At 40.9% G+C, this 27,819-nt stretch overlaps 5 protein-coding genes across 5 annotated transcripts; 2 read left to right on the top strand and 3 right to left on the bottom strand.

The window, feature by feature from the left end:
• Positions 1–3,675: 3,675 nt before the first annotated feature.
• Positions 3,676–5,729, top strand: LOC134192536 (uncharacterized). The gene is made up of 9 exons (XM_062661275.1): positions 3,676–3,900; positions 3,955–4,243; positions 4,308–4,361; positions 4,423–4,482; positions 4,545–4,621; positions 4,691–4,807; positions 4,868–4,915; positions 4,985–5,077; positions 5,639–5,729. The coding sequence occupies exons 1-9, from the start codon at positions 3,676–3,678 to the stop codon at positions 5,699–5,701; spliced, it is 1,026 nt and encodes a 341-aa protein (XP_062517259.1). The 3' UTR covers positions 5,702–5,729.
• A 78-nt stretch (positions 5,730–5,807) lies between these two features.
• On the top strand, positions 5,808–7,534 carry LOC134192228 (uncharacterized). Its single transcript, XM_062660942.1, has 11 exons — positions 5,808–5,915; positions 5,970–6,049; positions 6,113–6,194; positions 6,255–6,305; positions 6,366–6,416; positions 6,476–6,555; positions 6,647–6,722; positions 6,776–6,858; positions 6,923–7,052; positions 7,110–7,217; positions 7,274–7,534. The coding sequence occupies exons 1-11, from the start codon at positions 5,859–5,861 to the stop codon at positions 7,343–7,345; spliced, it is 870 nt and encodes a 289-aa protein (XP_062516926.1). The 5' UTR covers positions 5,808–5,858; the 3' UTR covers positions 7,346–7,534.
• Positions 7,535–8,164: 630 nt separating this feature from the next.
• Positions 8,165–9,408, bottom strand: LOC134192494 (uncharacterized). Its single transcript, XM_062661233.1, has 5 exons — positions 9,195–9,408; positions 9,006–9,110; positions 8,786–8,899; positions 8,675–8,730; positions 8,165–8,612 (listed from the first exon to the last, which is right to left on the bottom strand). The coding sequence occupies exons 1-5, from the start codon at positions 9,379–9,381 to the stop codon at positions 8,529–8,531; spliced, it is 546 nt and encodes a 181-aa protein (XP_062517217.1). The 5' UTR covers positions 9,382–9,408; the 3' UTR covers positions 8,165–8,528.
• Positions 9,409–10,798: 1,390 nt separating this feature from the next.
• On the bottom strand, positions 10,799–14,939 carry LOC134192535 (opsin-1-like). Its single transcript, XM_062661274.1, has 3 exons — positions 14,321–14,939; positions 11,268–11,375; positions 10,799–11,208 (listed from the first exon to the last, which is right to left on the bottom strand). Exons 1-3 carry the CDS (start codon positions 14,937–14,939, stop codon positions 10,823–10,825), a joined length of 1,113 nt encoding a protein of 370 aa, XP_062517258.1. The 3' UTR covers positions 10,799–10,822.
• A 7,598-nt stretch (positions 14,940–22,537) lies between these two features.
• LOC134192534 (galanin receptor 2a-like) lies at positions 22,538–23,167 on the bottom strand. Its single transcript, XM_062661273.1, has one exon. The coding sequence runs from the start codon at positions 23,165–23,167 to the stop codon at positions 22,538–22,540; it is 630 nt and encodes a 209-aa protein (XP_062517257.1).
• Positions 23,168–27,819: the final 4,652 nt, after the last annotated feature.

Below are 27,819 nucleotides of genomic sequence, written 5' to 3'. Positions count from 1 at the left end.
GTGTGAGACATGTCAAAAGGTAGGACAACTCAAACTTAGCAAAAATACCTGGAATCTACATAATAATAATAATAATAATAATAATAATAATAATAATAATGATAATGGCTTAGTGGTTAGTGACAATGGCTATACCACTCCATGGTTTGGGGTTCAAACCCCAGTGACGACAGTAAATTATGAAACTTGTCTGTCTTTCTTTCTCATGTTTCTCTAGCTTTTCCATGAGACTATGACTCGTTTCAGTCGTTGGGGAGTTTCTGTGGTCTGACGAACGGTCCGTTGACGATGATATTCAGTGCTTTCCTGGTGTTCATTAATTAATATCCACTAGGCGTGCTGTATTGAGTTCGCGGTCATTGTAATGCCTGCAATCTATATCGAATTGGCCAGTCATTGCCATGTGGACTACACAGAAACATGTACCCTGATGAGCTCACCTGCCGGGTTGGTGGGCACCCAGATGGGGGTAAAGACTCCATTTGCCATTATGGAGGGGCATAACGACACATAATAAATTATAAGTAGAGTACGTCCTTGTCAAACGACTATGATCTACAACAGCTGCATGTTTAATGTTATCAGCTCTTATTGATCTATTCTAGGCAAATCCAAAGTTTTCTAAAACTTCCTCAGAGCTTACTTCCATCCCAGTGAAGAGTGCTTGGCATCGAATTGGGGTAGATCTTGTGGGTCCACTGCCTGCAACACCTACTGGGCACAAGTGAGATCTGAGTCACATTCATGCATTTACACATTGTGCAACAATTAACACACACACACACACACACACACACACACACACACACACACACACACACACACACACACACACACACACACACACACACCACACATACACACACACACACACACACACACACACACACACACACACACACACACACACACACACACACACACACACACATATTAATACGTGTTTTTAGATACATCATTACTTGTATGGACTACTATACAAAATGGGCAGAAGCTGCTGCATTGTACACTAAGTCTGCTGTAGAAGTTGCACAATTCCTTACAAATTTTTTTGCCGACACGGACTGCCCGTGCTTGTTATGTCAGACCAAGGCAGGGAATTTGTCAATTGCCTCAACCACAAATTGTTTGAAACAACAGGAGTCAACCATCTAATTTCAACAGCCTACCATCCCCAAACCAACGGCCTGATTGAGAAATTCAATCAGATGCTACAAAGATCCCTTCTGAAGATGGTTGGAGAGAACCAGGGTGACTGGTTCAAGTACTTGGACTCGGTATTGTTTGCATATAATACCAGCAAACAATCATCATCAAAATATTCGCCATTTTTCCTCCTTTATGGACAAGACGCAAGACTTCCTGTTGATCTGCTAGCAAAGCCAAAAGGTAAGAACTGTGTATGTATGCATGTATGTATGTATGTATGTACATGACGCTAATGACAAAAGACATTTGCTACTCTCTCGGACAAAAATTGCAGTTGCATCGCTTTTCATAACTATTTGAAAGGTTTTCAGCAAAATTTCTGTAATTCTTTCTGTTTCTCTGTGTATATAATCATAGACCATGCAGGCGCTTGTAACCAAAAATGTATGTGTACCAAAATCTATGTACTTGCAGTATGTATGTCTATGGGTATCTTACTGCAAAAAACCTCAGCCAAGTACTTTGAAGACAAACTCATGTATATAAGCATTACAACAAGAGAGGAAAAGCAAAAAGTGTAGTGTAATCAATGAGTGACAATTACATCTAGATGTGCTATATGAGGTTGCTCTTGTACAGCAGAAATTGGTTTATGGAGACACAAAGTCAGAATTGAGCTTAGTCGTATTGACTAGTACTCATTACATCAGATTCACCATGTCTATTGTTCACTCTCATTACTAGAAAGCCTGAACATACCTGGTAGACTCAGTAATTCTATTTCTGATCTGATTGTCACACAAGGCAGAAGCTATAGCAAGATAGCTTCTACCAATAGCAATTCCTAGTATAGTTTTCGGAGGACGCTAAGACACTTTTCTGATCACTATTTATATGTAATCATGCAGTGACTCCAATTATTTTTTTTAGTTTCAGCTGTCTATTGTATGTTATGTACCTTTGTTCAGAGTCATTTTGCATTAATTAAGGGTTCTGTGTTTTATGCCTTGTAGTGTTTTTTCCATAGTCATACAGACTTTTAGAATGCAAACATTTTCCTTTTCTGCCTTAGAAATCACAGATGATGTCATGACTTTCACTGTTACTGATGATGAACTTGATTTGTCTGTACAACAAATGGTCCAATTGCGAAAGATGGTGGACACCAACGAGAAGAAAAACATCTTAGAAGCACAAAAACGACAGAAACAGCAGTATGACGCCAGACATAAAAAAGAAGAATACAAGGTGATTTGTTAATGCAATCCTTCATTCAGAAACGTTATGGTTTAATAAATAATGTTGATGTGTGAGCAGGTTGGTGACAATGTTCTACTACAGAACACAAAAAAACTTTCTCGTAAAGGAAGCAAGTATGAGCAGAGTTGGAAAGGCCCATATGAGATTGCCGAGAGAGCTGGCAAAGGAAGATATTATGTGAGAAAGCAGAATGATGCTATATGTAAAACCCTATACAATGCCACGAGACTTAAACCGTTCCATCAACGACAGGAGTTAAGCCAACCATCTGTACCATCAGGTATATCTCCTTTGTTTGTGGGAAAAGAGCATTATGTCTACTTTACAAAAGGCATGTTAGTACATTGAAAAGTACCATCTCCATGTGTGAAACTAACTAATTAATTAACTGCGATAATAGAACATACTTTCTTCTGACAATGCAGAATATGATAATATTGCACACTGTATCACCATAAGCACTTACGTTTGGTAAGTTAATAGCAATATTTTTGAAACAAGAAAGAAATTTGGTACATGTACTGTGTTTCAGACAGTAAATTTACATCAGTGGGTAAAAGATTTTGATCTCAAAATTATACTGAAATTTACATTACATGATCGCTTTTCTTTCAGGGCATTCAAGTGCGGTTACCAATCATTCAGGTAGGGCATACAAAAACTTGTCTGTTCAAAGATACATTTGATGTGATGATTGTCTAGAAAATCCTAACGATATTACAATACAACACATGCAGAGCCAGCAGCAATCAAGTCAAGAAACTAGTAAACTCAGAACCTACAGTGTACTCGTGGTATGCATAATTACTTATTGTGATAATTATGCCAAGGAAATTTGTCTGGGACAGCAGGAGAGCAATCTAAGCAGTATCAACTTTCCTTAAACTGTATGTATGTATGTATGCATGTATGTACATACGTATGTACGCATATAAACAAGTACAGAGTGACTATCGCTCATTGTAGCAAGTACATAGTGACTGCTGGTACTAGAGTTACTTACATCATAGCAAGTACATATAGTGACTGTTGGTTCTACAGTTACATCGCAGCAAGTGCATAGTGACTGTACATAACCTGGGCCCTAGAGGCTCTTGTAACAACAACAAAAAATTTATATGTATGTAGGTATAGGTAGGTAGGTATGTATGTATGTATGTATGTATGTATGTATGTATGTATGTATGTATGTTTGTATTATATATTACATTTGTGTCACTAGACTCAAAAGCAACCAGCTTTCTGTTGAACATTCAGATTGCTTCTATGCAATCATCTTCAGACAATAAAGCAACATGTGACAATAAACAGCTACTTTCTGAAAGACTACAAGTGTCTGGCCTCAAACTAAGAGGGACAACACCTCCTGACGGGAACTGTCTCTTTCATGCTGTATCAGACCAGCTTCAAAGAGTAGGAGCCAAACAAAAGTACAACTACAGGGAACTACGAGCTCTCACAGTGAAGCACCTTACAAATTGTCCATTTACTGTAAACCATTTCCATCAGTATTGGAAAGTTGACAATTTAAATTTGTTTGCACAGGATTCAAATGGTCAACCACTGGACATGAGCCACTTTGTCACTGGTGGGGACTGGTGTCAATATTTGGCCACTCTAAAAAAGGATGGATCATGGGGAGACCACATTACAGTACTAGCACTGGCAACAGTGTTGTCTTACGACATAAGAATAGTCAGTAGTGCATCTGGCACTGCTGATTGCTTTGATGTTGTCATCGAACCAAACAATCATGCAGCTGTCCATGATATGCCATTGCTTCTTGCCCATTATGCAGAAAATCATTATGAGAGCCTGGACATCATAGAAAAAGGTAGTAATACCATTGTAGTCGGTGCACTGACTTGTTAATCGCTTATTGAAGTTGTTGACCACAGGTAACACAGATGTTGACAACAGGCATTCAGTATCAATATCTACAGATACAATGGGTCATTGCTCTATAAAATCTAAGCACTAACTACAAACTAACGTTAGCTGCTTTAACCATAGGTAGCCTAGTGAACATACCTGCCATTCAAACATTTGAAGTTCTAGAAAATAGCAATATTGGTACATCTGTCATCGAATAAAAGAGTTGTCTACAAATTGATTGTCTGATTAATCGTGTGTAGAAAGTCCTCCAAGTGACCAGAAACATGATTTATTTTTTCACTTAACCAGACAGGACAAGCTGGACATTGAGCACATGGTTCTCTTGCAATTTTGCAAACAATACCTATGACTGAGATTTCTGTGCACTTCCTTGTATTATGTATAGATGAGCACCACATTCCAAAGAATTGATGATGACACACCATTCATGTATTCAGTCACCGGAGAAGTAAAGTTTCGTGACCTTTTAAGACTTCAACCAAACCGTTGGTTAAATGACACTGTATGATCACTTCTACACGATCAGACTAAGTTCAGAGTAACATTAATTTTCTTTTTATAGCTCATTAATGCTCTCTCAAATTTATGGGAGACTGATGCACAGCAAAAGGTACATTAAAGTTCAATGAAATAATATCATGACTGAGTCATAACTAATAGATGCACTGCTGCTTTGCAGGGCAAATTTGTCAAAGCATTGAGCACTTACTTCTTTGTCAAGATTGCTAACCAGGGTCCCCAATCAGTCACAAGATGGACTAAAAGACACTTTGTAAGAGAATCTGTAGAAAAGTGATCATGGTGGTGGCCATGCTGTTGGTGTTGGTGGTGTAGGTACTGGTGTTGGTATTAGTGGTACCACTGTGTGTGTGTGTGTGTGTGTGTGTGTGTGTGTGTGTGTGTGTGTGTGTGTGTATGTGTGTGTGTGTACGTGCGTGTGTGTGTGTGTGTGTGTGTGTGTGTGTTTGTCTGTGTGTGTGTGTGTGTGTGTGTGTGTGTGTGTGTGTGTGTGTACGTGCTTGTGTGTGTGTGTGTGTGTGTGTGTGTGTGTGTGTGTGTGTGTGTGTGTGTGTGTGTGTGTGTGTACGTGCTTGTGTGTGTGTGTGTGTGTGTGTGTGTGTGTGTGTGTGTGTGTGTGTGTGTGTGTGTGTGTGTGTGTGTGTGTGTGTGTGTTATACATTTTTAGATTTATTACATATTTCCATATCCAACCCCCTACAACTAAAGACGATTACACAGAAATAGGTGTACCATCTGCTACTTCACGTAGTATTTTAGTCAAAATCATTGTTGCGCTAAAAACTAAAAGTTTTACTGATAACTGTTCCATTAGATTCTGAAATGCCCACCACAAAGGTATAGCCAATACTGCATATGCAGACTTTGGAGGCAATAGATCATCTACAAGCTGTATGTGATCACAACCCCAGACTGAGAGATTCATACCAAGAAGTAGAAGTCCTAACCCTACGATTCCACATTTACAAAGTGATGATTGTCTTTTATGTATAATATTTACATGTTATTATTGTGGTAGGGTAACATTTTCAACTATGATTTTTTTGTTGATCCCCATTCACTGGAATATCAGAAAACACTGGTGCTGCAGTGTAAGTTGTGCAACATTATGCTTGCAACTATCTCACAATGAAAAGTTGTTTCAGGTAATTGACATAAACAAAAAAACAATAAAATATTATGACCCTCTCATGGTAAGATCACCAGGAGTTTTCAAGAAGATCAGGTTAATTTAAAGAAACAGTTCTATTGTTGTAACATGAAGTATCAATACCCGTATTCTTCACAGGGATTGTTTCACGTATGAAGCCAATGAATTAAAGACAAGCTTTTTAGAAGATGATTGGAAAGATGTTGTTGTGACATCACAAGTAACCTTATATTATGTGTCAATATTGTGTTGCATTAAAATAATACTGTGGCTTATTCAGGATGCTCCACAGCAGCTAGACTCTTCCAGTTGTGGTGTATATTCCTTGTTGGTATGTCACTTATCAGTCTGTGGGTGCAAGGCTAATTAAAAATGACCCGATTTCTTATAGTATATGAGAAACGAGGCACTAGGAAGTTCTGTCATTAAATCTATCAGCGAGGTTAACTAAAGATAATGGATTGTATTTTAAGATTGCTGTTTATGACCATTGTAATTTAGAAAAACATCATTGAAATCCGATCTTGGTTTGCTTACAGACTTCTGCAACATGCAGAAATTGAATCTCCAGCAAAGAAAAGGTAGCAGCTAGTACTATAATTGTTTTAGCCTAAGAAACTTTATATGTTGTAATAAAATGATACTCTTATGTTGCATGTACACCCACTTCAGGCACGTACAAAGAAAGTCTGACAGTCTACAACTGTCATCAACTAAAGAGATAGTGGATCTTACAGACACTGCTAACGTATGATATAAACTGTTACATGAGCTAGTCTAGTATACAGTTTGTGTAAAAAGGTCCAGCAATGCAAAACAATAAGAAAACAATCAATGTCATTCACTATACAAGAATTCCAACAGCTGCTACCAAAGTTCAAGGAAAGAAAATAATGTCTTTCTTTAGAACAGATAATGCATGGTACAATATATGCTGTATCTACAGGATACAATTTGTGATATCTACCTCGGAAAAGTTTTTTCTGAAAGACATTACCTCTTCATCAAGGGAAAACAGTCTCGTGAGCGGACTAAAATGATGTGGCTGCCAGAGAGATGGTCAGAGTGTGACGACAATGTAATCATGGTGAACTACTGTATACAAACCTTCTAACAGTGTATATTGCATGCACAGGTAAGTGGTGTATGCTTTGAGATCTACAAATTGTTAGACTCTGTAATGGGACAAGAAGAAGCCTCACTAACAAGAATGTCCTATGTCATGTCTGTCTCATTTCCAGAGGTAAAAAGTAGAAACCTACTGTCACAAGTAATTTTCTACACTAACTGTTTGTGCAGGCTGCCAATCATGCTATTATGAGGAAGTACGAGATTGACTATACCACAGCAAACGAATTCTTGTACAAGTAAAATTGTGCAAACTTTCTAGAAATTAAGTCACTAAAGATTTGGGATGTTGAGTAAACGTGCAATCCGAAGAGTTGCTTACCAGATCCCTGTGCAGGAGCAATAAGCAAATGATAAATCCTCATTCTGCATCTATCTTCTACCACCTAATTAGACGATGGTTTGTTTTAACCTAAGTAAGAGTGTACAGAATGTAGGCACAACAATAGAATTTCGGTAAACGCTCTTGATGATTCCTAATTACCTCTGTAGTCGCCGGTGTCTCATCACATAACGCACGTTAGACTTGTGACAGCGAGGTCCCGGATAACGCGCGTTCGATATCTTTCACCTAGGTCGTCATTTTGTACATCGCATTGTTCACTGTTTTAGTGTCAATCCTATTCATCGCTGCCATTGTTAACAATGGAGAGAAATCTCTGAAAGGGGGTCCCGACTAGAGTAGTAACATTCATGCGCGCGTTAGGTGTTTTTCAGTAGGGTGTGGCTCCATAAAGCAATAGGAGCCCCCCAGAACAAATCCGCGGCGCACCCTACGTCGAAACAAATCAGCGGCCGGAACAAATCCGCTGCTACAACGGCACGCTCTGCCAGGCTCCAAATTTTCCGAATCGTACTCGAGCTTCCCAATTCGTATTGTTCTCATAGCCTAGCACAGCAATAGAGCGGTGCCTAGTGCATCCCTAGTCCAAGCTACCTAGACTGCTGATCGAATCACATTGGACCTCACAGCTTCAGATAACGTAAATCGAACTCAAGATCGAGCTCCCTCTGTGAATGAATCTCTTTCCATGCAGCAAAATGAATCTCTTCTTATGCAGCTGTACAGGAACGAAATGTAACAGCGAATGTATGCAATCGGATATCACAGCTAGCATATCTTTAATGGAAGGATGGATTCATAATTAGCTAAGAGCATGAGAGTGTTGACGTTGGTGACGTGGGGTGACACTTAGATGACGTGAGGTGACACTAGGTGAAGAAAGTAGGCGGTATGATCCCAGACCCTCCCCGGCGTTGTCGTGTTATACGGGAACCGGGCACGACGGCGCGAGAGGGTCTGGTACGAGGCTATTCTAAACTACTTTACTAATTTTGAAGTAAAGCTTGAGTTCACGATGTTCTAGTGTATATGCTATCTAGACAGCCACCCGTGACAATGTTCATCACACCGCCTACATGTAATTCATTTCTCGAGAGTAGCAGATCCATTGAGACACAAGATAGTTCCAACACCATCTCTTAGAACAAGACGGGCCTGAGCGCGACCCTGTAGCACATCACGAGTTACCATTACGACACAGCAGCAATAGCCAACTACTTTGATCTCACTATATAAGAAGACCACGTGTCTGGAATTTGTACAGACATATTGATCTTTAAGTTTGCTACAGAAATGTAAGACCAATTAAGTCAGTATTAGGTAGTCTGTAATTGTCTTACTTGTGCGGCAATACTCTGGACTAGAACCACATATTCCATCTCCCCAGCTTACTTTCCTTCCCCCTGTAAACGTGACTTGAACATCATAGTACAGATTTCCGATCGGCGGATGATCTAGACACGAAACCGTTAGTGTCTCTGCTGTATCCTACCAAGCGTCTTACCTCAGGTTAACCTAACAATACAAAATTAGCACATTTTATAGTATATCTCACCATACCTACTTGTACAGAAGCCACGCACTCTACTCTGTCCCCGATTTTGAATTTCCCTCCTGGTTTGTTGATACAGAGTTCAACGGTTTCGATTGCAGTTTCATTTCCGCCTACGAAGAAAGTTGCGTCATTGCCGTCAACAATCCTGTGCCCGTTTGTCTAGAGCTAGCAATTATCTGCAATGTTAGTTTTACCACAAATGTCGAAGCAGTTTGATGTTTCGCTCAGTGTGCTGCATAATGGACTGAAGAGTCCCATAGTCGCGCAACTGGAGTTGTCACTAGCAGACCGATGGAGAATTGAGGATCTGAGGTTCGCAGTGCCGTACTGCGTCCCAGCTAGTGCGCAGATGAAGACAATGGCTGCGATTGCGAGCTTCATGATGTTGAGACTTGCCTCGACCTTCCAAACGTGTCTAGCACTCATGCGCAGAATCGCATATTCACAGTTATTTACTTGTGATCTCTCTAATTGCAACTATTAGAATACGGCCAAACATTAACTAAAATAATTGCAGAATTTGGATTCAAAATCACTATTAGTTTGAGAAAAGTACCTAACGTGCACAGGGGCGGCAGAACATAGATACTTTCATGATTAGTTAGGGAGGGGCTGAAACTGAAAGTACAAAGGAACGTAGGCGGAAGGTACTAGAGCCCGTGACGTTTGAAATTACGTCACCTGTCAACACATATCACTGTACGACTGCGCTTTCTAAGTTCATACTAACAATTTTATTACATCAATATTGATTGACATTGGTTATCTTCCAGTCCTTCCAAGTTGGGGTTGCCCAAGCCCCCTTAGTCCCCCAGCTCCGCAGCCATTGGTGCACGTTTTATATACAAACCACAAATGTTCAAATTTTGTATTAAAAATTTACGTCTGTGTACTAAACCGTTAGACAGACTCTTATCTGCAAAATACAATCAGCAAATCTCTGCATAATATTATAGCTCTATAAGTTTAGTCACCAATTAAAAATCCAATTGCATAAATGTTTTAATTAATTAATTAAGCTGAATCGTTTGTTGAATATAACCTGCATTTATATCAAATCTTTATGTAGTTTCCACCCGTTTTTATTAGTAGTGAACGGTATTATGTTCAGCTTTGTCCCAGACGCAGTGTGGGCTGCAATCATGAATGTAGTGGTAGTGGTGGCAGCATCCGGGCCTGTAATCCACACTGCTTCTGGGACGGGGCTATTTAATGTTGCAGGTGTTGTCGTTGTTATTTACTTTTACAAAATAATGATCATCTTTACTTTAGCAAAGCCAAAGCTTATTGCAAGTTTTAATTAAACTATTATAAATTAAATTACATTATGTAGTATTGTAATGTATTACATTATATTATATTATAGTATAATATATTATATTGTATTATTATATTATATCATTATACTATAAAGTAGAGTATAACATAATTTTCTTCCACACGGATAACTTCGAAACAGATTGCACGTGTACGCATGCGCTGACCAAATCAGGTGTGATACCAACCAGATTAAGAAACATTGTTTAAATGTTCGCTCCTGCTTTCTGTTTCAAGTATAGCTTACACAAAATTAGACGGCCATCAATGTCGTTTCTGCTCTTTCGTAGCGTGACTGTAAACGCTATTTGGACACAATAAACTATATATACGGCTTTGTGACACAATTGAATTGGTAGCTTATTCATCCAATGTCGTAGCCCAATCGTAGTCTAATCTGTAAAGAGAAAGTCACTCCTGACATAACATATGCATTCCTCAAGTATCTCAATTTGTACAACAATCGATAACCAATCAGGACCTTACTCTTTCTCTATACAAGAAGCTATGCAAAAATTTTTACGTTACTCACACGACGATTTTGGCGGAATCTCCTAACCGGATTTAGAGATAGAAACATAGCTTTGAATTCCTCTTTTATGTCATTTTTGCGAAAGCCGTAAATGTAGGGATTAGCCGCAAAGCACAACATGTACATTGTGATTACAACAGTCCACCCGTAGAGATTGAGATCGTTGAATATCTTGCAAGATTTTAGTTCTTTCTGGTACGCCAGGGTCAGTACCGTTCCCAGAGCAGCTCCAAAGATGAAAGCTATAAAGTACGTAGAGCACACAAGAAAAACTGTAAATGCCGCGCGGACGTTGTCCAAGAAAGAATCCCAATTGACTTGAGTCGATAAAACACTTCGCTCGACATTTACCTCCATCACTGTAAAAGTTGAAACACCTTTTACAGTTGAAGACAAAATCCTTGTTCAATTTTTATACCCAAGATACTGTTCCGTCGACGTCGTCTTTCTTTCTTGTAGCGACTAACTCGGGCAAACAAAACCGCTTGGCTCCAGATAACGATAAGAAACGTTGTCATCAGACCACCTATAAATCAGGAATACATACATACATACATTTTTTGGTTTACAAGGACCCTTAGGGCCCAGGTTAGATACTGCAATCACCATTCTGCAATCTAACACCGCAACCTAACACTGCAATCTAACACTACTGTAGCAAAAGTCACTATCAGAAGTCACTATGATGTACTTCACTCTTGCTGTACTTGCCGTAGATACTTGCTGTAGACAGAGGCAATTGTATGTTAGTTCCTTGCCCAAGGGAATTTATGTATGTGGCCCTCCCGCACTCGAACTCTGACCCAAAGGTCCCGGATGTTCCCAATCTCCAAATGCACACTCTAACCAATTGAGCCACATACATACATACATACATACATACATACATACATACATACATACATACATGCATACATACATATATATATTATCTGGAAAACAGAGCTTAATAGCGCCAATTCTATTTCTCAAAGAATCATCACTGCAACAAGAGTTTCTTCAAACTAGCAGTCATGCGAGCATTACATGCATGAAATATTGTCTTTGATAATAGTATTTGTGGTATATTATGGAAGAAAATACCCGAACATTGGTAATGTCATCAAAGAAGTTACGAGCGCTAAATATACACAGGCAACCACTGACGTCTGATGCAATTGGAACGCAAAGTATTAAACTTAAAACGCAATCGCAGAAGGCTGCGTGTTTTTAATTAATGTAAATCCGTTATTTTAGTTCGTCAATCCATCGCGATCCTATACCAATTCGTGTGCAAATGGTATTGATTTTTCTTGCCAAGTCGTGGCCACGGCGTATGTATGCACAATGGACTTCGTAAAAGTTACGAGACTTGGCGAACAGTAGCTTCGAACTTCAAGACCAGAGAGCGCGCGAACTCTAGTCTGGACCAAGTCGATACTAAAATGATTTCGGAAACAGCCTTCTAAGACAGTCAGTTCCTTACAACCGGAATGTCGATGGTAAATTCTGATTGGCTTAGCAGTAATTGGTTATGCTAAGTGCACTAACGCTGATTACGAGCGTGCGAAATCCTCCATGGTAGCTAAGTGCACGCACGCGTCACACACATTCTGAAACGCGTTCCGGGCGACATACAATACATCTAATCATGACCACAAGTGCCAGCAGCATTGTGAACGATTGTGTTCTTACCACGGCTTTCGCCAAGGCGTCTGCGACACTGAGAATTGCGTCACTGCATCCTGAACAGAGAACAACGGTGGAGTACCTTCTGAATGGACGAGATGTGTTCGCTACATTTCCGACTAGTTTTGGAAGGTCTGCTATCTTCCAAGTCCTCTCTATAGTGATGCATGAGCTGCGTATAGCTGAAGTAAATCGTTTCGCTAAACATCCAATTGTTCTGGTTTTTTCTCCGCTAAAATCTCTCATGGAAGATCAGGTAACCGGCCTCCTATCTAAGCAGTTATCAGCTGCTATTATAGAAGCAAGCTCTGAAGGCGATTGTCGTATCAAGCAAGGATGCTATTCTTTCGTGTACGGTAGTTTTGAGGCTATTGTCGGTTCGGAAGGCGTTTCAGTCTGACGTGTTTCGCCGTAATATCGCCGTTCTAATGATGTGGATGAGGTTCACATTCTACCGTTTTGGTGATTTATTCATTTCTTTCTAGCTGTAGGTTGTACTGTGCGCAGAATGTCCCCGTCTCTGCCGCAGAATCAAAGAGTCGTCGTGTCCAGCCGTACACCAAAATATCGCCGCAAACACGGCAGACGTCTCTTCTTTGTTCGTGAGATCCCATTGCACAAATGATATGTTTGTGTAATGTAAAATCCCCTTATCTTTCCATCTCATTATTGACCTAGGTAAAACGACCTTAGGCTGTCAGACTACCATTAAGCATAGCTTTTTGATACGTACGTTTGAGATCATTTTAGTATCGACTTGGTCCAGACTAGTGTTCGCGCGCTCAGCGCGCTCTCTGGTTTGGATGTCCGAGGCTAGGCGAACAGCTACTCAGGGGTGAAATGACTTCCGGTCTGCGACAAGCTAATCAGGTGTGCGAGACTTCGTGAAAGATTATTTTACCAGAACGGTGTAATTCATGTTCGTGTGCGAATGTCAGGTCTATATACAACAGAGCTGGCTTTTCAACACTATTAGCATAAAATCAATCGCTTTCGTTGTTTACAGCATTTAACGGAAAACTAACATTGCGTAACTCCCTAGACGAAATTTCTGTCCCATATATGCATGTGATAACTCTTATTACTGTACTTCTACGACTGCTGACTATTTCGTTACAAATTCTGCGGTCACGTGAAACGACAGTCGCTTTGTAGGATTTAGTTTACAGGTGGCGAACTTAAAGGTCACATGGTCCAAATTCGTAATTCTTTGCTATAATTCAATCGTGGTTCAGTAACGTGAGAAGATGTTCACGAGCGGGGGGCTACCGTTTATATCAACATAAGTAAGCAAAAACTACCTCGCTTGCCAGACCGTAACGGATTTGCAAAAGTCACTGGCATAAAAATTTTCAGTGCCTTTGCTGAGCGAGGGGGCTGCATCCCCCATCTCCTCTTCCTGCACCGGTGTGGTTTCAGAAGCTCATGCATAACTGTGGAAGCGATGGGGTAATTAGTTACTGGCTGAAACAAAAGGAAAGACGCACGCATGCAAGCATGCATAAACACATCTCTGTCTTTAAAAATAAGTGAGACGCGGCAGCTGTATATCCTTCGTCAACTCAGCTACCAGCCATGACACATACACAATGTTTGGTTAACATTTTCGTTGGATTTTTGCAAAATAAATATTATAGGACACGCCCATTTATGGAGAGAGTTGCGAATACTAGTAATTAAAATTAATACAAACTTTCTCAGTTGCACTTATTTTGTATTCAACGGATTACGCTTGCACAACCACGTTGCAGCGAAGATACATTGGAAATAACTACTCGTATATGTGATCATTGCCATCTTTACCTGTCATGATGATCACTTGCCAGGTGCTGTAGTCGAGACTGGGACCGCACACTAACGGATTGCGGTAGACGACGTATTCGTTGACGCCAAAAATGGGAAGAATGGCGCAAACGAACGAGAACGTCCAGAGACAGGCGAGAAAAAATTTGACTCTGCTGACGGACAAGTACCTTGGCTTAATCGGATAGGTGAGATTCAGCTGTCTCTCGAGACTGATGAGAGGCAAGCTGTAGCAGGCGGTGAGGTAAACCATGCAGTTCAGGCCTCCGTTAATGCGACACATGACGTCTCCCGTTCTCCACGTTCCTTCTCTGAGGAGATTCCACATGATGATGGGATGGCAGACAAAAAAGTAGAACAAATCGATGACGACGACGTTCAAAAGGCAGACGTTGGAAGGATACTCGAGTCGACGACGTTCGTTCTTGTACAAGACAAAAATGATCGAAACGTTTCCGACGATACCCAAAATGGCGATGAAAGCATACAGGAGTCCAACGACAGCCTTGAAAGCAATACTAAAGTCGTCGACAATAGGATCGATGTGCGAGACGTTAAAGACGCACGACGTTTCGTTGACGGACCAGTTTCCGCTTGATTGATTGGCAAACCGTGACATTAGAGAGCGTTTCCGGTGCAAGAGAATCGAAGAAAAAGTACCACTGGACATGCTCAATGAAGAGACAAATGCCGAAGTGTGTTGTTTCTTTCCACAAACGACATCACACGTTTGTTATACCACAAACTGCATTAATGTACACGCATAGATGTGTACATGTCATTCTTACGTCACAATGCTATCTAGCAGTTTCATCAGATTGTGGAAAATGAGCAAGCTCCAGCTGATTTTGCTCCTCTTAAACATCAAACTACGTCCAGACTGAGAGTAAAGAGATCAAGTTCAGTGCTTAGTAAGCTGGAGACATATATGATAATATATATTTTACTTCGTACCAACAGGTATAGCGTCTCAAAAACGAGAGAAATATACATAGGAACACACACATACACATAGACACCTCAAAAACAAACAGACGGCTAAGTATATAACAGGGAGCGTAATTCCTTCAGCGAGATGGCAAACAATTAGTATGCACATCTACAAAGGGCAACTTATCTCTATAGACTCTTCACGATAGTTCTCTAACTAGGTTATTTCTAGAGTCTAGTGACCGTTTCAACGATAAAGCTTGTACTGTTCGAATTTTCACTGACCCATTGGCCATCCAATTACCTAGGCGCTCATACAGTGAGTCTCTCCATCGAAGACCAAGTCCCCGTCGAATACCTTTCCTAAATATGGCGTCTTAGCAGTTGACGTTTTGTCCAAGTTCCACAGCTGGCTACCAAACGATGAAATAGAAAATAGCTGAATATCTACTATTTTCTTCCAAGTGCTGTCGCTCAAGCAGCTACCTCCCATTCTTGCAACAGCGGAGTTAACAGCGCCAAAGAACTTCCTGGCATCCACTGCCACTTGATCACGACCCAGCATATCCAAAACAACAGCGAGATGATTGATATTTTCCTGACACGACAACGTAATTCCATTCAATGAAAATTCTGGAAGATTACGTGATGACTTAACACTTTTAATGAATCCAATAACAGAGCACTTCTTGCCATTGATCTTCAAATAGTGAACATTGGCATATTGCACACACATATCCATCATTTTTTGCAGACCAGTCGCAGTAGAAAAAATAAGCAAGAAATCATCAGAGTAAGCCAAACACCCCAAAACATGTTGCCAATCTTGGCACCAACATCAGAATCTCTTAGATCTTCCAATTAATTGTCCATGTAAACATTGAACAAATACGGAGCTAAAACGCTACCTTGACGAACACCATTACAGACATTAAAGGGTTCTGAAATTCTGTTATCCCACTTTATCTGCGTAGATTGCGCAGCATACCAATTGGCAAGTATCTTTACAAGATAGACTGGTGTGCCAAGTCGTAATAGTTTACTGAACAATTTATAATGCGACACCCTGTCGTATGCTTTTGAAAATCCAATGAGCAAGCATAAACATACCTATTACCCCTTGACAGGTAATAGTGTGTGTGTGTGTGTGTGTGTGTGTGTGTGTGTGTGTGTGTGTGTGTGTGTGTGTGTGTGTGTGTGTGTGTGTGTCTGTGTCTGTGTCTGTGTTTGTGTCTGTGTCTGTGTGCATGTATGAGAGAGAGAGAGACTGTAGAGTAAAACTGTATATAGCATTCCTCCGTCGCACTACTGTATAGAGGTAACATCGGGCCTGTGCCGCATAGCTATTAAATATAGACAACTCACCTTGTGCGCAAATTTCATATTAGGCCACGCCTCATGAAAAACGTACATTTCAAAAACTACAACGTTGACATTTGGTAATAGAATCAAGCCATATTTGCTTTCACCTTTTGCTTGAAGGTATTGCTGTTCCAACAACACCAAGAAGAGTCTGCTTTTTATCAACGCCGGCGATATCATCAGTATGTAGACAACCCCGCATGCTGGTTCGTTACAATGTTATGTTTATATATGCATATATGGCGTCTGCGTTTACGATGACGTGCCAACGTTACGACTTCTACGCACTTAATTCCGTTTGCTCGTGCGATCCACAAGTGCGATTGTTTGCCTTAATTGTCTCATGCATGAGCTCGTCGATCTATAGTATATAAAGAATCAGATCGATCTGTTCAATAAGTGCTTGAAGCTTACGGCATACGCACACTTCCTCCATGGAGTTTCACGAGCTCGTCTATCAGAAAAACGTGCAGCCATTACTTGAAAACTTAGAGGGTGCTCCTCGTCGGTTTCATGTGAAACTTAAAGGGTGCTCCTCGTCGGTTTCATGTGTTCTTCTACACGATTAGTCACCGCGGTCATCATACGCGGGATTGTTACGTCAGATGATTGTTTGTATGTATAAGAGCGGGATTGTTACGTCACACATTGTCCGTATTCCAAACGGATTGCTGATTGGCTCAACAAACCCAGACGAGTGTGAGACCCCTAGAGTAACCTAACAGCGGAGCATGCAGTTCACTACTCATTGTGGCGTCCTTCTCTAATACTCGTGGGTTAACTAGACTGTGGCGTATAAATGCATGCATGGAGATCGATGCCAGGTAGAGCTGTGATTGTATAAGCACCCGCTAGCTATAGCGATTCTGCAATGCAAGAGAATTAGATTAGAGGTAATACCAAAAAATGTCTTTGCACAGTGATAACACTAGGCTATTACAACTTGCATTCTTCGGCAATCTCTACATCTTCTATTACATCGTAATGTTGTTAGCATATATTAATAAAATAATTAATACAAGAATTTGTAAATGTACAGAATATTTAATTATAACGTAAATCAAAAATTTGTGTATTTATGTATGTACTGCGTGATAACATATTGTCCCTACACCATGAATCACTCTATGTCAATTGATAAGAGTTTTGAGATGGTGGACAGTAGAGATCATCGTCCGATTGGCGCTAGTCTTGCTATCATCACCTGGACGAAAGCTTCCTCGTCTCTTAACAGGATTCAGACACGAAAAAACGCCCTTAAAATCGTTGCATATATCGTTGTTACGAAGACCATAAATGTAAGGATTGGCTGCAAAGCAAGACATGTAGACTGTAACTACGACGGTCCACGCATAGATATTGAGGTTAGTAAAGACTGTGCACGACTTCCGCTCTTCTTGATAAGCAATAGTCAATGCCGTTCCGACTGCAGCTCCAAGGATGAATGCTAGGATGTAAGTCAAGCAAGCAACGGAAACATTAAATGCCGTTCGGACGTCGTCCAAGAAGAAATTCCATTGCTCTTGGATCGTGGTGGTGCTATTGGCATTGGTCACGTTTCTTGTCGTCTTGGAAAACGAAGACAATTCTGTATTTTTGTCTTTCGAGGCTAGCGTGCTTGTGTGAGGTAGCGTAGCTTGTTCCTTTCGTTTTACTTTCTTGAAATGCAAGATTCGCACAAACAAAATGCTCTGGCTGCAAATCGTGACGATAAATGTTATAAGCAAACCACCTATAGTAAACAAACAGCAAAACATAGCGAATTACTAAACTTTCTTAGCAGTAAGAAGCATCAACTCAAAGTCGAAGAAACTTTACTCCGATTGACATTGAGAGACATTTTGCTATTAGAATGTTTGCATATCACTATATATAGTTATATATATATATATATAGTTATATATATATATATATATATATATATATATATATATATAAATATATAACTACATGTATCTTTGTAATGCAAGTCAATGCGTTACTTCAAAGGCAGGATATCTGGTCTATTGTTACATCAGTCAAGTAAGACGCAGTATCGGCTGTAAGAGAACACATGCACATGCAGTTGTGAGGACTGCACATTTGTTTTGAAAGAGTCAGGGCAATATTTTCTAAAAAGGAGAAAAATTGTAAAATGTTTGGATGCAGTTTAGATCTGTCTGTCTACAGCATACGATAGGGTATCTCACTATAAGCTTTTCAACAAACTACTACAAGTACAGAGTACGTGTCCAGCGTTTACTGTAAAGTTTCTGCAAATGTGGTATGAAGCACAGATCATGCAGATCACATGGAATGATAGACTGTCTATAGCCGATCCATTCAGAATGAGAAATGGCTTGAGGCAAGAGATCGTCTTATACAGAAGGATAGGAATGGCGTCCAAGTTGGGGGGCAATCTCAATGATGCGCGGTATTAGACGACATTGTCTAACTTGAATGTAACCACCGTCGACCGAGTTTCGCGAATGCTCATTGCATGCACTAGCGTCACACACACACTCTCTCTCCCTCCCTTCCTCCCTCGCTCCCTCCTCACTCCCTCCTCTCTCCCTCCCTCCCTTCCTCTCTCTCTCTCTCTCTCTCTCTCTCTCTCTCTCTCTCTCTCTCTCTCTCTCTCTCTACTAAACTAATTGGTCAGACACATACCATGCTGACAATTAGACCACATACATGTAGGTTTCGCATTGTCGTTTATTGGAGCTAGTCGTTTCTTCCACTTGTAGTTCGCTTTCACAGTGACATATTTTGTATAGTGACCTTAGGGCTAAGCCTGATGATTGGGGGCATGGCTCAGTGGCCCCATAGCTTCTCTACGCCTATGTCGATCACTATAGATGTCGTAAGCTAGAAAAGTGATTCATTGAGTAGTTGCATACAGATAAGTTCTGTTGTCTATTTTAGACAAGAGTTGCGACGTACAGCTCACGGTTCTGATGAGACCTCTTTATTTAGAACGTTTGGCGAATCTGCCGGTTCGTCTATTGTTTCTAGTTGTCACGAGCGACCAATCTCAAATACGGTGATGTGATTGGAACGCACTGAGGACGTAGCACATTTCTAACATTGTTATGTCAGCCAGCCAGACATGTCTGCACCAACATACATATATATGTATATAACAATAAAGTCACGTTTCCTATCTATAGTTCATCGCTAAAACAAAAGCAGATATACACGCTTGTCTGTACGCATAAACACATTTTCTCTTTCCAAAGGTGGGCCACGACAGCCTTAGCCTTCGCCAACGCAGCAACTAGCTAAGACATCATACACAACTTTTAGTCATCGTTGTTTGTTGAATCTCGTGCAGAATGCATGCGTATTAATTGACACCAGTACACTTGATGCTAACTAATATGGGCAGGTGTGCTTATGTGTAACGTCGGCGCATTATAACTAGTCTCACAAAACCACCTGCATTGCAGCGGAGATATTAAGGCCAAATCTATATGCGCATTGCCTTCCTCACCTGTCATGATGATCACTTGCCAGGTGCTGTAGTCAAGTCTGGGACCGCACACTAGCGGATTGCGGTAGACGACGTACTCGTTGACGCCAAAAATGGGAAGAATGGCGCAAACGAACGAGAACGTCCAGAGACAGGCGAGAAAAACCTTGACTCTGCCGACGGACAAAGATCTGGCATTAATAGGATAGGTGATATTCAGCTGTCTCTCGAGACTGATGAGAGGCAAGCTGTAGCAGGCGGTGAGGTAAACCATGCAGTTCAAGCCTCCGTTAATGCGACACATGACGTCTCCCGTTCTCCACGTTCCTTGTCTGAGGAGATTCCACATGATGATGGGATGGCAGATAAAAAAGTACAACAAATCGATGACGACGACGTTCAAGAGGCAGACATTGGAAGGATACTCGAGTCGACGACGTCCGTTCTTGTATAAGACGAAAATGATCGAAATGTTACCGACGACACCCAAAATGGCGATGAGAGCATACAAGAGTCCGACGACAGCCTTAAAAGCGATGCTAAAGTCGTCAACAATAGGCTCGATGCGCGAGACGTTGAAGGCGCAAGATGTGTCGTTGTCGTACCAGTTTCCATTTGATAAATTACCGAACCGTTCTAGACTGACATTAGAGAGCGTTTCCGTTGCAAGAGCATCAGAGAAATTTTTGCTGGACATGTTCAATGAAGAGTCAAATGCTAATGTGATAACGTAACGTTTCTTACCACAAAGTACATCACACATCTAAGAATAGATGTAAGAGTATATACGCATCCCAATTAGCCCATCAATTATGTACTGGCGCTTCTCTAATATACGCTCAAACACAAACGACCTTGCAAGAGTATATATACACGGTCACCGTGTTGTCTGTATACGCGCGCGCGCGTGTGTGTGTATGTGTGTGTGTGTGTGTGTGTGTGTGTGTGTGTGTGTGTGTGTGTGTGTGTGTGTGTGTGTGTGTGTGTGTTTTGTGTGTGTGTGTGTGTGTGTGTGTGTGTGTGTGTGTGTGTGAGTGTGTAATGTAAACCTGTCTGTTTAGTTCGTCATTACCAATTCGTGTGCAAACGGTTTTGTTTTTCTTAGGTTAGCGGCCATTTCATGTACACGCGTAAGTTACTCCATTACTGTAGCATGGGATCTAAATCATGCAACTTACCAATCAAAGCGGGAAAAGATTTCTCTAGCAGGTGCAGAGTGACACCTTGATCAACTGTCGTGATCGAGTCATCACCTGCCAATTTTATTAAGTGGAGTAATGAACCTGGACCGCAGCTGAGAGGATCGCAATAGACAACGTATTTATAGACTCCAAATATTAGAACGACAACGCAAAAAATTGAAAACATCCAAATGCTAAACGTAAGAAACGGGACTTTGTAAAAGTTACGAGACTATGCGAGGAGCTACTCAAACGCATAAAGGTCAACTGACTTCGGGTCTGCGGTCTGCGTTTGTGGCTATGTCTTGTCACGTATCAGGAATGTGCCACGTCTCCTGTGAGGCCAATCAAGACGCAGTCTTTCCTTTATGTTGTACGTGACAACCACAGACAAGACAATCAGATGCGCAAAACATTATGAAAGAGTTTTTACCAGAACAGTGTAATTCAAGTTTGCGATTGCCACGTCTGGTAGGAAATCAACAACAGAACTTACTGCTAGTACCTGCTAACAATTAATATAACTGCTAAGGCAAAACCCATCGGTTTGGCTTTTTTACGACATTAAAATATACGGGACCTAACTTTGCGTAACCATACAGAAGCGGCATGTTACGACTCTTATTACTGTACAGTACATACTTCTACGACTACAGACTAGACTACTTACGGACTCTGCGGTCGTGAAACGATGGTAGCTTTGTAGATAAATTTTACATGCGGGTAACGCATTTAATTAAAGGAAAATAGCGTCTACATTTGTAATTCTTTCAGAAGGCTGGAAGCGAGGATGTAAACACAGCTTCAATTACTGGTTGAAACAAAAGCAAAGATGCACGCATATGTACACGCATAAACATATTTGTCTTGTTAAAAATAGATGAGACGCGGCATCTCCGTCAACTCAGCAACTAAATTAACTTTTAGCTAAGACACACACAACATTTAGTTAACGTTGTTTATTAATTAAATCTCATGCTGAATAAAATTATAGGACACACCTACGTATACATATATGGGGAGAGTTGCAGATACACAGCAAAAAGTGAGAATTAACTTAATCAATGCTAAGCCAAGTAATTGAAAATACGCGCAATCTTTCTTAGATGCACGTGCATATTTCGTATTTCGACACATTACATTTTGCACGTTCCACGGCCACCAGTATTGCAGCGGATGTATATATATATATATATATATATATATATATATATATATATATATACGCATTGTCGTCCTCACCTGTCGTGATGATCACCTGCCAGGTGCTGTAGTCGAGACTGGAACTGCACACTAACGGATTGCGGTAGACGATGTACTCGCTGATGCCAAAAATGGCAAGAATGGCGCAAACGAGCGAGAACGTCCAGAGACAGGCGAGAAAATCTTGACTCTGCCGACGGACAAAGATCTGAGCTTAATCGGATAGGTGATATTCAACTGTCTCTCGAGACTGATGAGAGGCAAGCTGTAGCAGGCGGTGAGGTAAACCATGCAGTTCAGGCCTCCGTTAATACGACATATGACGTCGCCCGTTCTCCACGTTCCTTCTCTGAGGAGATTCCACATGATGATGGGATGGCAGACAAGAAAATAGAGCAAATCGATGACGGCTACTTTCAAGAGGCAGACGTTGGAAGGATACTCGTGTCGACGACGTCCGTTCTTGTATAAGACGAAAATGATCGAAACATTTCCGACGACACCCAAAATGGCGATGAGAGTATACAAGAGTCTGATGACTGCCTTATAAGCAATGCTAAAGTCGTCGACAATAGGATCGATGCGTGAGACGTTGAAGACGCACGACGTGCCGTTGAAGTACCAGTTTCCGTTTGATAAATTGCTCAACCGTTCATGGCTGACATTAGAGAGCGTTTCCGTTGCAAGATATTCGGAAAAAAAGAAAGTGCCACTGGACATGTCCCATGAAGAGCCAAATGCCAAAAATTGCCGTTTCTTACCACAAACTATATGACACGTTTATTACTAATTAAATTATAGGCGTGACAATATCTACATGCAGAAACGCATCATAATTAGACTATCAACTCACACTTCCTAATTAACATAATCAACGCTCAAAACACAAACGACATTGCAAGAGTATACGCTGTGTTCAGGAATTGCTTTCAACCAACCCCCTAAATAAGGAGGCGCTATGGCCTTAAGCCTTGCTTGATCTCTTAAGCTTTGACACTTTCTTTCCATGGTGGATTTGATATTGTCATCCAAACACTTCTGCAAATCATGTTGTGTCCACTTTCATGATATCCAGCCATTCATGTGTGGAAGTAAGGTTGTCAGATGTTGTCTATTTTGAATTTCGCCGGGAATGAGAAGGTCAAGACTTTCATCACCAACAATAGCACTACTCTCTGTTCGCGTTCACTGTGTATTTAAAAGATTGCAATAACTCCTGTGTGCTTCGTCGGTAAGCGACGATCTTGGCATCATTCGAAAGCGCAAGAGCACCGATTTCTTCTAGACGCTAAACCGATCATGTAATTAAGACGCAGCCAGGAGGATAACGTTTTTGCATATCAAAGACCATTAGTCTATTAAAACGTTATGTTAGAATATGATTACAGCTAAGTGGTCATGAAAGCAGAGGCCACGTTAATTACCTCATTACGATTAATTACTCTAATTCAAAGCTTCGTCTGCGTTCAGCAACGCTTGGTCGTGTTCGTCTGGGCTTGGATGACAAATGTCTTCTTCCTCGTCTTAATGAGGGAACATCACTATCAAATTCCGGCACTTCGTAGTTGTCATCGTCGTCATCTATCTCATTTGTGATGATAAATCTCTCCACGAGGTTTTCCTGCATCCCGTCTTTTTTCCAGAAATTTTCTTCTTCCTTTTCTACGTGTTTACAGTACGATTTCCACATCTCCGGAGTCACAGACTGAAACGCTGCAAGTACCAGTTCTTCCAAGTCGGCCAGCTTGAAGGTTTGGTTGTGCTCTTTCAAGCATTGTTTGACTCTGACCAAGCCAATTCAATCGGGTTTAGCTCACAGTGAGCAACAGGAGATCGAAGAACTGTATGACCAAGTCGTTGTGACAGGTCATTCGTCTGAAACAATTTCCTGTAGGGAGCGGTGTCTCTGATCTTTGCAAACAAGTCTGCCTTGAGATCTGTGTCTTCAAATGCAATGTTTTACTTGTGAGCCACTCCTTCATCACGGTCTTGGTGCTAGATTTGGTTGGGACTTTCTCTAGCACTACATTGTGATAAGGAGCGTTGTCTAAGACGATAACAGATCTTTCAGGAACGTTCTGTAGTAGCTTGTTCTCAAACCAATCCAAGAAATGTTCTCCACTCATCTCATCATGACAATCTCCAGTATGTTTTTTGGAACGGAACACAAGAGCGCAGTTTGGAGTCCATCCGTTCTTGGACCTTGCATGAAGTATAATAAGACGTTTGCCTTTCCCAGGTCTTTTCCACCACCCTTTTCTTCTTCAACTATCCACAAGTGTTTAGTGGCTATGGACGAGTTTTCCCAAGTCTCATTGAGGTACACTATCGGACGGCCTTCTTTTCGGTATTTGCGTATTTCTCTCTGATATTTGTGTCGTTGTTGAATAATATTCCGTCTCTCATAGAAGAAAACTTTGTCATCCATTTTATGTTACTTAAACCCCATTTTCTTTAGCAACAAAAACAGGGTTGTTCTTCCACCGGGGAATATTTCATTGGCTCTGACTTTAGCAAGAAGCTTGTCTAATTTAGGATACTTCTTTGCTCATACATTTTGTGAACAGTACGACGAATAGCACCTCTGTCAAAATCATCCACGTTGACTGCAAAGCGAGGTACAGTATATCTCTTTCTCTTTTTGGGACTTCCAAAGCTCCCGCCTGTAGCCTTGGATTCTGAGTTAATTTTGGACAGCTGAGTTTTACTAATTCCAGTTGCCATTGAAAGACGGTCAGTAACTTTCGTGAGGCTTATTCTTTATTTGGAGTTGCATTCCATCTCCATAAACCGTCTGACCTTGTCAATGAGACACTTTTCTGCAGATGTAATACGTCTACTGTGGTGAGACATCAAGGAACACTATGAACACTTGAAGAAATGGGGTTTCCATCGGTTTGCATGGGTAGTTTTATATCTGGCAGAGAGCAAGAGAGGTTCAGTGATTTAACTTTAGTGACCTGCAGGAACAAGTACTGAATATTGTGATAACGTGTAGAAACAAGATAGAAGACTCTATTTTGAGCTGTAAATTGTTGAACTTCTCTCTTGTTGTAATACAATAATACTGCACTGCGTGCAAAAACAAGCTATTGATGTCATAATCACTTAGGAGGCCACAGGCAATTAGTTAAACGTTTCTAAACAAACACAGGTGCTTCATTACATAGTTCCAGATTTACAGTGAACGCGAACAGAGAGTAGGGGCTTCTCGTTGTGGGCCTAAGGCATCAACATGGGACAGGGCAGTTGTGTATATCCTGCGCCAACGAAGCAACTTTAGCTATGACATCTATACACAACATCTAGAGTCAACGTTGTTTGTTAAATCTCGAGCAGAATATACATTATAGGACACTCCCAAATATGAGGAGTGTGGCGGGTACCACAAAACAGGGGCGTAGCGTGGCATGGGCTAGACCAAGCTATAGCCTCATCATTTGTAGGCGTGGTCATAAAAATTGTGACTGTAAATACGTGTGAGGGCCAAAGCTGTATATAGTATATGCACTACCTTTTCCCAGTCTGTATCTGCTACTGATTCTACCGTGTTAGTCAACTAGAAGAAAATAGAAATGGACGTGTCTATGAAAGTGGGCGTGTCTCTTGGCATCGTGAAGTTTTAATGGCCTCCCACTTCTAGAGGTCGCGCTACGCTCCTGTGCGGCAAAAAGCATGACTATGTAGATTTACTGATAAGCGAAGTAATTTAAATATAAGCAATCTTTCATATTTCATATTTTGACGTTTTACGTTTGCACTGCCACTAATATGTGCGCATTGCCGTCCTCACCTGTCGTAATGATCACTTGCAAGGTGCTGTAGTCGAGACTGGGACCGCACACTAATGGATTGTGGTAGACGACGTACTCGTCGATGCCAAAAATGGAAAGAATGGCGCAAACAAACGAGAACGTCCAGAGACACGCGAGAAAAATCTTGACTCTGCGGACGGACAAAGATCTGGGATTAATCGGATAGGTAATGTTTCTCGAGACTGATGAGAATCCGACTGTCTAGAAGGGCATATAACGAGACGCTTGCAAGGTGTGTCATTGGTCAATCAATATATATATATATATATATATATATATATATATATATATATATATATATATGGTATATACACACTTTCCTAGCTAACACAATTAAATTAATAGCTCGTTCATTCGCTGCCCTAGCACGCGGTCATTAGTCTAGTCTATAAAGCAACAGTCACTCCTTACATAAATCTACTTCAAGTATCTCTATTTCTATACAACAACTGACAACCAATCAACACCTCACATAGTTTCCCTACAAGAAGTTATTTGTTTGTATACCTAGACCTTTCTACGTTACTAACACCTAAATTTTCTTAATGAAATCTTGTAGTCGGATTCATAAAAACAAAACATAGCTTTAAATTCCTTTTTCAAGTCGTTGTTGCGAAGGCCGTAAATGTAGGGATTTGCAGCAAAGCATAACATGTACATCGTGATTACAACAGTCCACGCATAGAGGTTGAGATCGGTGAATATCTTACACGATTTCAGCTCTTCCTGGTACGCCATTGTCAGTCCCGTTCCCAAAGCTGCTCCAAAGATGAAAGCTATGATGTACGTCGAGCACACAAGAAAAACTGTAAATGCTGCACGGACGTTGTCCAAAAAAGAATCCCAATTGACTTGACTCGTTGAAACAGTTTGCTCGACATTTTCCTGCTCGACTGTGGCAGTTGAAATGCCGCCTGCGTTCGCAGACGTATCTTTTGAAGCCAAATTCCTTGCACGATTTATCAAGCGCAAGTTAATGGCAGCCATTTCAACTCGTCTTTCTCTCCTGTAGCGAATAACGCGTACAAACACAGCCGCTTGGCTCCCGGTAACGATAAGAAACGTGATCATCAAACCACCTAATTAGGAACAAGTCACACAACGTTTAGTTAACTTTTAAACAGCTTGGAATTGTCAGACTGGCACCGAACAAGACTATAGCGCGAGAAAGTCTGGGGACAAGGCTAGTCCTTACTAGCATGCTTCAACTCTGTCAGGTATTCATTACATAAATAAAATATCTCCTATACATGTTTGTGATAATACAAGCTACGTTTTACAGTTTCCTTCCTAGACATTGGTAGAAGATACCCGTATGTTTGCATCTTACACACGCACACGCAAACCACACTGTTGTTTGATGTAATTTGAACGCAGAAGACGCAAAACGCAAGATGCTGCCTATTGTTCATGTAAACCCGTCCTAAAGGCTGTCGATCCTACCAATTCGTGTGCAACCGCGGTTTTGTATTTTCTTGACAAATCGGCTGCAGCATGATACGCCATTACTGTCGCATTGGAAATAGCATACAACATCAAATAACGCAGTAACAAATT

This window comes from Corticium candelabrum, chromosome 16 (genome assembly GCF_963422355.1).
Source record: "Corticium candelabrum chromosome 16, ooCorCand1.1, whole genome shotgun sequence".
Taxonomy (NCBI): Eukaryota; Metazoa; Porifera; class Homoscleromorpha; order Homosclerophorida; family Plakinidae; genus Corticium; species Corticium candelabrum.
This window is presented reverse-complemented; position numbering and strand designations above follow the sequence as displayed.

What these genes read in the sequence shown, in the direction of transcription:
- LOC134192534 (XM_062661273.1), bottom strand. Translation starts at nt 23,167, where the DNA reads ATGTCCAGTGGCACTTTCTTTTTTTCCGAATATCTTGCAACGGAAACG.
- LOC134192228 (XM_062660942.1), top strand. Translation starts at nt 5,859, where the DNA reads ATGATTTTTTTGTTGATCCCCATTCACTGGAATATCAGAAAACACTGG. An exon ending in GGAGTTTTCAAGAAGATCAG is followed by an intron (nt 6,050 to 6,112) that starts GTTAATTTAAAG and finishes TATTCTTCACAG; the next exon opens with GGATTGTTTCACGTATGAAG. An exon ending in TGTCTGTCTCATTTCCAGAG is followed by an intron (nt 7,218 to 7,273) that starts GTAAAAAGTAGA and finishes CTGTTTGTGCAG; the next exon opens with GCTGCCAATCATGCTATTAT.
- LOC134192535 (XM_062661274.1), bottom strand. Translation starts at nt 14,939, where the DNA reads ATGTCACGGTTTGCCAATCAATCAAGCGGAAACTGGTCCGTCAACGAA. An exon ending in GCAAGTGATCATCATGACAG is followed by an intron (nt 11,376 to 14,320) that starts GTAAAGATGGCA and finishes CCTGATTTATAG; the next exon opens with GTGGTCTGATGACAACGTTT. An exon ending in TCGACGGAACAGTATCTTGG is followed by an intron (nt 11,209 to 11,267) that starts GTATAAAAATTG and finishes CAACTTTTACAG; the next exon opens with TGATGGAGGTAAATGTCGAG.
- LOC134192494 (XM_062661233.1), bottom strand. Translation starts at nt 9,381, where the DNA reads ATGAAGCTCGCAATCGCAGCCATTGTCTTCATCTGCGCACTAGCTGGG. An exon ending in AAACTGCTTCGACATTTGTG is followed by an intron (nt 9,111 to 9,194) that starts GTAAAACTAACA and finishes CTTTCTTCGTAG; the next exon opens with GCGGAAATGAAACTGCAATC. An exon ending in TCCAGAGTATTGCCGCACAA is followed by an intron (nt 8,731 to 8,785) that starts GTAAGACAATTA and finishes ACATTTCTGTAG; the next exon opens with CAAACTTAAAGATCAATATG.
- LOC134192536 (XM_062661275.1), top strand. Translation starts at nt 3,676, where the DNA reads ATGCAATCATCTTCAGACAATAAAGCAACATGTGACAATAAACAGCTA. An exon ending in TTACAAATTGTCCATTTACT is followed by an intron (nt 3,901 to 3,954) that starts GTAAACCATTTC and finishes TTGTTTGCACAG; the next exon opens with GATTCAAATGGTCAACCACT. An exon ending in GATGGACTAAAAGACACTTT is followed by an intron (nt 5,078 to 5,638) that starts GTAAGAGAATCT and finishes CTGTTCCATTAG; the next exon opens with ATTCTGAAATGCCCACCACA.